This window comes from Hyperoodon ampullatus (genome assembly GCF_949752795.1).
Source record: "Hyperoodon ampullatus genome assembly, chromosome: 13".
In the NCBI taxonomy this organism is placed as follows: domain Eukaryota; kingdom Metazoa; phylum Chordata; class Mammalia; order Artiodactyla; family Ziphiidae; genus Hyperoodon; species Hyperoodon ampullatus.
This window is the reverse complement of record NC_136926.1, coordinates 26,450,634-26,460,990: the sequence shown is the minus strand read 5'-3', so window position 1 is coordinate 26,460,990 and position 10,357 is coordinate 26,450,634. Positions and strand designations below refer to the sequence as shown.

At 53.4% G+C, this 10,357-nt stretch overlaps 1 protein-coding gene across 1 annotated transcript; it reads left to right on the top strand.

The window, feature by feature from the left end:
- Nucleotides 1–9,096: 9,096 nt before the first annotated feature.
- Nucleotides 9,097–9,894, top strand: MIF (macrophage migration inhibitory factor). Its single transcript, XM_079717361.1, has 3 exons — nt 9,097–9,285; nt 9,459–9,631; nt 9,714–9,894. The coding sequence occupies exons 1-3, from the start codon at nt 9,178–9,180 to the stop codon at nt 9,778–9,780; spliced, it is 348 nt and encodes a 115-aa protein (XP_079573487.1). The 5' UTR covers nt 9,097–9,177; the 3' UTR covers nt 9,781–9,894.
- Nucleotides 9,895–10,357: the final 463 nt, after the last annotated feature.

Genomic DNA, 10,357 nt, shown 5'->3' with positions numbered 1-10,357 from the left:
GTTGTGGCACGTGGGCTCAGTAGTTGTGGCTCACGGGCTCTAGAGCACAGGCTCAGTAGTTGTGGCGCATGGGCTCAGCTGCTCCGTGGCATGTGGGATCCTCCTGGACCAGGGCTCAAACCCGTGGCCCCTGCATTGGCAGGCAGATTCTTAACCACTGCACCACCAGGAAAGCCCTATTGTAACAAATTCAATAAAGACTTTAAAAAAGCTCTACATCAAAAAAATCTTAAAACAAAACAAAACAAACAGACTTGGGGAAATGAAGCGGAAGAAAATACAGCTTCTGAAGGGTGTGTTTACCAAGGGGTGTTTGAGAGGGGAGTGGTCAGGGAAGGATTTTCTGAGGAATTGATTGTTAAAAATCAACTTTATTGAGGTATAATTTACATACAATAAAATGTATCCATATTAAGTTTACATTTGATAAGTTTTGACAGGTGTACATATCCATGAACCACCACCACCATCAAGGTAGACTGGTCACATCATCTCCAAAGTTCCGTCATGCCCCTTTGCAATCAATACCCTGCCCAACCCCAGGCCCTAGGCAACTGCGGATCTGCCTTCTGTCACTATAGGTCAGATTTCTTTTTCAGAATTTGATATAATTTCATACCATATGTATGCATTTGTGTCTGGCTTTGCTCCAGATAAAGTTTTTGAGGTTCATGTGTATTGTTGCATGTATTAGCATATATCCCTTTGTATGGCTGAATAGTGTTCCACTGTATGGATATATCATCATTTGTTAACCCATTTCCCTGCAGGTGGACATTTGGCTATTTCTAATTGGTTGTTTGTTTTTTTTAAAATAAATTTTATTTATTTATTTATTTATTTTTGGCTGCATTGGGCCTTCGTTGCTGCGCACAGGCTTTCTCTAGTTTCGGCGAGTGGGAGCTACTTTTTGCCATGGTGCACGGGCTTCTCATTGCGGCAGCTTCTCCTGCTGCGGAGCACGGGCTCTAGGCATGCGGGCTTCAGTAGTTGTGGCACGCGGGCTCTAGAGCGCAGGCTCAGTAGTTGTAGCACACGGGCTTAGCTGTTCCGCGGCATGTGGGATCTTTCCAGACCAGGGCTCGAACCCATGTCCTCTGCATTGGCAGGTGGATTCTTAACCACTGAGCCACCAGGGAAGCCCTGTTTCTAATTGTTGGCCATGATGAATAAAACTGTTATGAACATTCCTACACAAGTTGTGTAGATGTATGCTTTCATTTCTTTGGGGTAAATGAATTGCTGAGTTTAATAATGAATGTATCACTTTGTTATAAAGCAGAAACTAACACACCATTGTAAAGCAATTATACTCCAATAAAGATGTTAAAAAAATAATGAAAGTATGTTTAACTGTAGAAGAAACTGTTTTCCAAAGTGCGTATACTGTTTTACATTCCCGCTAGCAATTGATGAGACTTCTGGATGCTCCAAATCCTCATCAGCACTTGGCACTGTCAGTCTTCTTAATCTAGCCATTCCACTGAGTGTGTAGTGGCGTCTTGTGGTTTTATTGAGGTATTTCCCTGATGGCTAATAATGCTAAGCATCTCTTCGTGTGCTAATGTGACCATTCACGTATCTTCTTTTGTGAAGACTATTCTTTTGCCCACTATTTTTAAAAAAATATTTTTTAGAGTAGTTTTAATTTCACAGCAAAATTGAGAGAAAAGTACAGAGATTTCCCATATGCCCCCTCTCCCACACATGCACAGCCTCCTATTATCAACGTCCCCCACCAGAGCGGGACATTTGTTACAATCCACGACCCTACATTGATATGTCATTATCACACCCAAAGTCCACAGTTTACATTAGGGTTCACTCCTGTAGTTTTACATGCTATGGGTTTGGACAAATGTATGATGACATGTATCCACCATGATAGTATCATACAGAGTATTTTCCCTGCCCTAAAAATCCTCTCTGTTCTACATGGTCATCCCTTTCCTGCCCCTGCCCAGCGCCTGACGACCACTAATCTTTCTATGGTCTCTACAATTTTGTTTTCTCCAGAATGTCATATAGTTGGAATCATAGAGTATGTAGCCTTTTCAGATTGGCTTCTTTCACTTAGTAATATGCATTTAAGTTTCTTTCATGTCTTTTCATTGCTTAATAGTTCTTTTTGCGCTGAGTAAAATTCCATTGTCTGAATGTCCCAAAGTTTATTCACCTACTGAAGGACATTTTGGTTGCTTTTGGCAATTATGAATAAAGTTGCTATATACATCCATGTGCAGGTTTTTGTGTGGACATACATTTTCACCTCCTTTGGGTAAATACCAAGAAGCATGATTGCTGGATCATAGGGTAAGTGTATGTTTAGTTTTGTAAGAACCTGCCAAACTCTCTTCCAAAGTGGCTATACCATTTTAATTCCCACCAGCACTGAATGAGAGTTCCTGTTGCTCCACATCCTCACCAACATTTGGTGTTGTCAGTGATTTGGGCCATTCTAATAAGTGTGTGGTGGTATTTTGTTGTAATTTGCACTTCCCAGATAACAAACATGGAACATCTTTTTGTATGCTAATTTGCCATCTGTATATATCTTCTTTGGTGAGTGTCTGTTAAAAGTGTTTGGGGACTTCCCTGGTGGCGCAGTGGTTAAGAATCCGCCTGCCAATGCAGGGGACACGGGTTCAAGCCCTGGTCCGGGAAGATCCCACATGCCATGGAGCAACTAAGCCCATGTGCCACAACTACTGAGCCTGAGCTCTAGAACCTGCAAGCCACTGAGCCCGCGTGCCACAACTACTGCAGCCTGCGTGCCCAGAGCCTGTGCTCGGCAGCAAAGAGAAGCCACCTCAATGAGAAGCCCGCACACTGCAACAAAGAGTAGCCCCCGCTTGCTGCAAATAGAGAAAGCCCGCGCACAGCAACGAAGACCCAACGCAGCCAATAAATAAATTAATTAATTTTAAAAAAACTGTTTGGCTGTTTTTAAAAATCAAGTTGTTTGTTTTCTTATTGTTGAGTTTTAAGAGTTCTTTGTATATTTTGTATAACAGTCTTTGATCAGATGCATCTTTTGCAGATATTTTCTCCCAGTCTGTGGTTTGCCTTTTCATTTTCTTGACAGTGCCTTCCACAGAGCAGACGTTTTTATTATTCATTTATTTATTTATAAAATGTATATATATATTTTAATAAATTTATTTATTTAATTTATTTTTGGTTGCATGGGGTCTTTGTTGCTGCATGCAGGCTTCCTCTAGTTGTGGCGAGCGGGTGCTACTCTTCGTTGTGGTGTGCAGGCTTCTCATTGCGATGGCTTCTTTTGTTGTGGAGCACGGGCTCTAGGCACACGGACTTCAGTAGTTGTGGCTCGTGGGCTCTAGAGCGCAGGCTCAGTAGTTGTGGCACACGGACTTAGTTGCCCCATGGCATGTGGGATCCTCCTGGACCAGGGCTCGAACCCATGTCCCCTGCATTGGCAGGTGGATTCTTAACCACTGTGCCACCAGGGAAGTCCCTGTATATAGTTTTTAAAGTCTTTTTTTTTAATTAATTTATTTTATTTTATTTATTTTGGGCTGCATGGGGTCTTCGTTGCTGTGCGCAGGTTTTCTCTAGTTGCTGTGAACGGGGGCTACTCTTTGTTGCAGTGCGCTGGCTTCTCATTGCCGTGGCTTCTCTTGCTGCGGAGCGCAGGCTCAGAAGTTGTGGTGCACGGGCTTAGTTGCCCCGTGGCATGTGGGATCCTCCTGGACCAGGGCTTGAACCCACGTCCCCTGCATTGGCAGGCGGATTCTTAACCACTGCACCACCAGAGAAGCCCATTTTTAAAGTCTTTATTGAATTTGTTACAATATTGCTTCTGTTTTATGTTTTGGTTTCTTGGCCTGGAGGCATGTGCGATCTTAGTTCCTGGACCAGAGATGGAACCCGCACCCCCTGCATTGTAAGGCGAAGTCTCAACCACTGGACCACCAGGGAAGTCCCCAGATGTTTTTAAGTTTAAAGAAGTTCAGCTTATGAATTCTTTAATGGATTGTGTTGTATCTAAAAAGTCATCACCACATCCACAGTCATCTAGTGTCCACCATTTTTTTTTTTTTTTTTTAAGCTGCGTTGCGTGGCTTGCAGTATCTCAGTTTCCTGACCAGGGATTGAACCCAGGCCCAGTGAAAGCGCCGAGTCCCAATCACTGGACCACCAGGGAATTCCCTTATTCATTTACTTTTAATGGATGTCCAGTGGTGCCGGCACTGTTTGTTGAAAAGACCATCTTTTCCCCATTGGATTACCTTGGCACTTAGGTCAAAAAAACAATTTATCATTGTTGTATCATAAAGAATTTGTCTGGCTTTCAGTAGGAAGCAGTAACCGCCAAATTAGCAGAAGTGGCAAGCAGTAGCTTCTCTGGGGAGCGAGAACTCTCTGAGTCGGGGTCAGGAGAGGTCTCATGGAGAAGTCACCTGGAGCTGGCTTCCTGAGGACAGGCCCAGCTGAGGTTCCTTTGGAGGCAGGAGTGTTGAAGGATGGGACTGAAGGCCTGTGGGTCCGGTAAATGTGGAGCTTTCTGGAAGGCAGGTGTCAGCACTCTGGGAGCCCTCTGTGTGTTTCCCAGCTTCTCTCCGCCACCTGCCCCATCTCCGCCTCTGCTGACCCACCTCCCCAGCTGCCCCCCCCCACCCTCGGCACCAGTGGCCACCGTGGCCACTACTGGCCCCTGGTGAAGATTAGTCAGAAAGGATCCATCCCTCGAAATCCCGTGGTGCACAGGCTGTGAGCAGGGCAGGCGTCAGGCTGTGTTCCAGGTCTGGGACTGCACTGGTCACACTTAGGTGCCCTGGTCCCCAGCATGGACCACAGAGATGCCCCCAGCCTGGGCCTAGCCCTTGGGCCATGTTCCACTTGCTGTCCACCCAGCCAAATTGGCTCTGAGAGTGTGGGGTGGGCGTTGGAAGTCCTTGTTGCCCAGGGAACCCCTCAGCAGGGCAAGGAAACAGGGACAGGACCCCACAGACAGGAGAGGCCGTTCCAGGAGAGGTGGGGGAGACGTAGCCTGGCTTCAGGTTTGATGGGATGGGGGAGGGGCGGGGGTGGGGAAGGACCTGGCCACCAGGGAGGGAAAGCACAGTCGCCCACACTGCCCAGTGCCACCATTAGGGTCAGGCCTGTTAGTCCGTTTTCTGCTCCAGGACACTTGATGACAAAGCAATAAGATCGGGTAGCTTTTACTGAGCACGTACTGAGTGCAAGCACTTTGCGCTTGTCCTTAATCTCGTTAAATCTTCACACAAATCTATGGAAAAAGAATTCCCCCATTTTGAAATTTTGCAGCTGAGGCTCAGAGAGTTTAAGAGGCTCAGCCCAGATCACCCTCTCTGAACCGTGTCTCATCTGTGGGGGAGAGCTGGCCATGACCGCTAGCGCCCCAACAAGCCTAGGCCCTGCTTTTGCAGTGTGGTGCTCTCCTGGCAGACACCCCTCTTAAAATCCTGTACCTTCAGCTACAACTCGGGGGGGCGGTCTCCAGCAGGGATGATGACCCCCCAGGTCTTCTTCCGCTGTGACTGGAGGGGGAGGGTGTTTCCTTTGCTTGTCTTTGCTGCAACTTTTACCACATTCAGCAAACAAGGGCACAGGGACTGGTGCGTGGGGGACAGTCGGGGGCTCAAGGCTGGCTGGGTTCTTGCTGTGAGTGATGAACCGCGAGTGCCCGGGGGAGGGATGGCAAGGGGAATGAAGCTGGCGAAGGAGCTGTGGGAGCCGGTGGCCAGGTGGACCATCCATGGACATGGACCGATGGCCAGGTCCGTGTCAGGGAGAGGCAGCAAGAGGACAGCAGTAGCCCTGCATCATGGAGTCAGCAGGCCCTCCCCCTCCCCATGCACCCCATCCAGCGTGGGTGACTTGCGTCCTGCCCACAGAGATGTTCAACCAGGGTGGGGGGCACGGCTGCCAGCTTTAGGGGCCTGCCGGGTGCTCGTATGGGCCGTATTCCTCCTCATCCAGCTGGCGTTTCCCTACATCCTGAGGTTTCCTTCCCACCCCCTCTCTGCCCAGCAGCCCTCAACTGTGGGGCGTGGCCCTCAAGAAGTCCTCTGTACCAGCCAGGAGCTGCCCTGGGGCTGCAAACGTCAGAAACCCTGACCAGTGGTGCTTCAAGCAGAGAGGGGCTTACTTTTCTCCTGTAATGTAAAGGCAGCTGAAGGGGCTGGGCAGAGCCGCCAGAGCCCCAGGCTCCTCGGGGTTGCCACTCCCCCTCCTTTGCCTGTGTTTTTCCAGCTCAGGGTTGCCTGGCAGCTGCTGCACGTCTGGCAGTTCTGTTCCGGTTCCAGGCGGGAGTGCAGTCCTGTCCAGTTTCCAGGAGGGGGTAGGAGGAAGGGCATAGGGTAGAGCCTCCATCTGCAGGCTGCTGCTTCCTTATGGACCCTGCACATCACATAGGCCACAGCTACCTCCGTTGCCCATGCCTGGTTGCCAGTGGCTCTGGGACGGTGAAGGTTCTAAGGAAACAGAACTGGGATGCTGTCAGTGAGGAGGGAGCAGGAGAGGATTTTGGGGGCCAAGGGCTCCTGGTGCGTGTGCGCTGTTGTTCAGCAGGTGATTATAGAGCCCCTGGGGACGCTGGGGGTGTTACTGTTCCACTGTTCCTAGAACAAATTACCACAAATTGAGCAGCTTAAAACAACACGTTTATTATCTCAGTTTCTGTGGGTCACAATCGAGTACAAAGTGACTGGTCTTCTTCTTCAGGTCTCACGGCCGAAGTCAAGGCGTCTCCAGGTCAAGTAGGGAGGAACCCCCTTCTGAGCTCATTCAAGCTGCTGGCAGAATTCAGTTCCTTGCGGCTGAACGACTGAGGCCCCTTCATCTTCAAAGCCAGTAATGGCACATCTGAGTCCTTCTGCTTTGAGGCTCTCTGACCGCCCCTCCTGCTGCATCTCTTACTTGAGCTGGAGAAAATTCTCTGCTTTTAAGGGCTCATGTGATTACATTGGCCCCACCCAGATAATCCATGATAACTTCCCTACTGTAAAGTCTGTAACCCTAATTACATCTACAAAGTGCCTTTTGCCTCGTAAGGTAACATATTCACAGGTTCCAGGGAATCGGGCGTGGTCGTCTCTGGAGGCCCTCCGCCTGCTACCTAGTAATGGGTCAGAAGGTAGGCCACAGCAATGTCCCCCACCTCATGCAGCCCAGAAAGGAAGCAGTAACTCGCAAACAGAGATATGGTGACGGCCTTGAAGGAGAGGACCTGACGGAGCCAGGAGCTCTGGGGCTTTCCTGAGGAACTGAGCCTGAGGCAGATGAGGGAGAGTACAGGCCGACAGTGTTCCAGGACCAACGCCCAAGCCAGGAGCCAGAAGCCAGGAGCATGGCCCGAACAGTGGCTCACCTACAGGGCGTCGCAGGTTATTTGCTGGCAAGGCTTCACTGTGTCACCCACTTCCATTATCAGAGAACCGCCAACCAGGTGCTGGCTCCTGAATCTTCTGGCTGGAGTCACTTGGGTCAGTTCTGTTCACATTTCACTGGGCAAGGCAAGTCACATGGCCAGATCTGCTGCCAGGGGGTGGGGAGACAGACCCCTCCCCCAGGCAGGCCAGGCCAGGCCAAAGGTGGTGCCAGCTAACTTAGACTAAGGCGGGGTGGGGGCCGGAGAAGTGAGGATAAAGGGACAGTGGAGGGAGGCACAATTCACTGGCAGTCGATCAGGGGTGGGAGAATAGTCATGCACTGGGATGTGGACACAGGTAGCAGGACATGCGGAGTTGGCTGCTGGGGCTCAGAGGAGCACCCCGGGCTGGAGACAGTGCATGGGGTGCATCAGTGCATCAGTGGTAACAGAGCCCTGGGCACAGGAAGTCTGCTGGGGTGTGGGAGTGGGGAGGGATATGACCTGGGGCCCACCTGGAGGGATCCACATTTAACAGAGCATTTGCACAGCTGGGCCATGTGACCTCCTGCCTGAGGCCACCTGCTCCCACAGGCATGGTGGCCTTGCTCTATCACATGCCCAGTGTCCAGGCCAGTGTGTGCTGTGCCACCTTAACCAGACCACACCTGCCAGAGACCAAGGACAGGACCTCCCTGGAGAGCTCTGAGACTTGGTCAAACCAGCATGAGCCAAACCCCCTCGAGTGCCTGCAGAGCTCTGCTCCCCAGCACAGCCCCCCGACCAGGGTCTCCTCAGAGCGGGAGTCGGGTGGCCCTCCTGCCCAGGAATGGCAGGGCCTGCAGGCTCATCCCTGGCCCTGTCCTCTTCCTGCCGTCTCATGGCTAACTTCATTCATTCATTCAGCCAGTATTTAGTCCATGTCTCTTGTATGTTTGGCACCTACTAGGTGCCTCCTGAGCTGACCAACAGTGGAAGAGAGAGACTGCACCCAGGGCTCTGTGAGAGGGCATCCCCACAGGACCTGGCTAGGGTGGGGCTTCCCTGAGGAGCTAAAGTTTCTAGACCTGCAGAGGGGTTGCCCAGGGGACCGGATGGGGCTTTGAGGTGGGCTCGGAGACGGAGGTGCTGACTGCCTTTGGAACCCCTCCTACTCCCTGTCCCTCTCCTGGGCACCTCCTGGCATCCTCACCCACCGTGAAGAGCAGGGGTGCAGGGAAGGCCTCTGGATGGTGACTCGCTTGTGGCAGCCCCCTCCCTCCTGCAGCAATGACCACCCCTCCCCATCTCACACACACACACACACACACACGCGCGCGCGCGCGGAGACTGCGGACACACAAGGGCTCAGTGGAATGAGCTGGGACCCCATCTGCTTGTCTGGCTGTGATCTGCTGGAGGGCCAGGGGCCATCTGTCCCGCTAAAAGCCGCATCCCCGCTGCTCCCGGCACATAGACGTCGCTGTGACTAGATGAAAGGACTGACAAACGAGGGACAGGCAGATTTCTGGCCGCCGCGTGGAGAACGACTTTGAGGAGGTGCTCAGGGCCAAGGACCGACTCTGCAATGGCTCCGAGTTCCGCCGGGCGGGCTGGGCCTCCGCAGGCGGTGACGTCACCATGCGGTGACGTCACCATGCGCGAGCGCTCCGCGGCCTCGGGGGCGGGGCCTCCGCCGGCTGTGGTGTCACGGGAGGCTGGGCTGCAGCCGCACTGGGCGGGGCGCCGGGCGGTGGTCACGTAGCTCAGAGGTTTCCCGGCGGTGTTTGCGCGCGAGTCGGTTTGTTCCTGTATCCCTGTCTTCGCCGTCCCTCGCCGTCATGCCGATATTCCTGGTGAACACCAACGTTCCCCGCGCCTCTGTGCCGGATGGGCTCCTCTCCGAGCTCACCCAGCAGCTGGCGCAGGCCACGGGCAAGCCGGCGCAGGTCTGCGGGGAGGGCCCGGCCAAGCGGTCCCGGGCTGGGGCGGGGGAGGTGGCCCCGGGATGGGGCTTGGGCGGGGAAGGCGGCTCCGGGATGGGGCTCCGGGAGGGGAAGGGATGGGGGCTTCCGGGCCGGCGAGGCCAGGAGGCTCGCTGACCGCTGCCCCTCCCCCTCAGTACATCGCGGTGCACGTGGTGCCGGACCAACTCATGGCCTTCGGGGGCTCCAGCGAGCCGTGCGCGCTCTGCAGCCTGCACAGCATCGGCAAGATCGGCGGCGCGCAGAACCGCTCCTACAGCAAGCTGCTGTGCGGCCTACTGGCCGAACGCCTGCGCATCAGCCCGGACAGGTTTGTGGGCGTCGGGGGACAGGGGGCACCCGGCCACGGCGGCCACCTCGCAGCCCGCTTAGACCCGCTTCCTCCCCCGCAGGATCTATATCAACTACTACGACATGAACGCGGCTAACGTGGGCTGGAACGGCTCCACCTTCGCCTGAGTGTCGCGCCCCGGGCTCCCCTGCCCCGAGCCCGCAGCCTGCGCGCGGTTTTCTGCCCGCCCCGCCCTAGCGACCCCACCTACCGAGACGGAGAAATAAACGGTGTGGAGACTGCGGCTGCCTCGGGCTTCCTTGGCTTGCGGAGGAATCGGTGCAGGGCTGAGTCAGTGACTGGGGAACCGAGATCGGGAGGGGTGCCCCCAGAATCTGCAGCCTAGCCTCTCCACGCCCCCAGCCCCCAGCAGAAGGCCCAGCTGTGGTTGGCATCCTGCCCGAGGCCGCAGACCCCGGAATCCTACGGGAATTCCTCGGCGATCGTCCCCCACCCCACCCCCACCTCCCGCAGAGGCCGATCTACCTCTTGGGCTAGGGCTGGCGGGGAAAGGGAGAGGGGTCAGAATCTAAGTGGGGGCGGGGGGGTAGAGAAGGTCTTCCCCACTCCATCCAGGGTCACTTTTCGATAGGCTGCTGCCTCAGTGTCTTGACTTGGGAAATCCCGTTGTTCTGGAGCTTTGCAACAGCTTTTGGATCTGGTAGGAGGGAAGGTGCCCAGGAGGTGGAGTTCCTGGTTATGTTG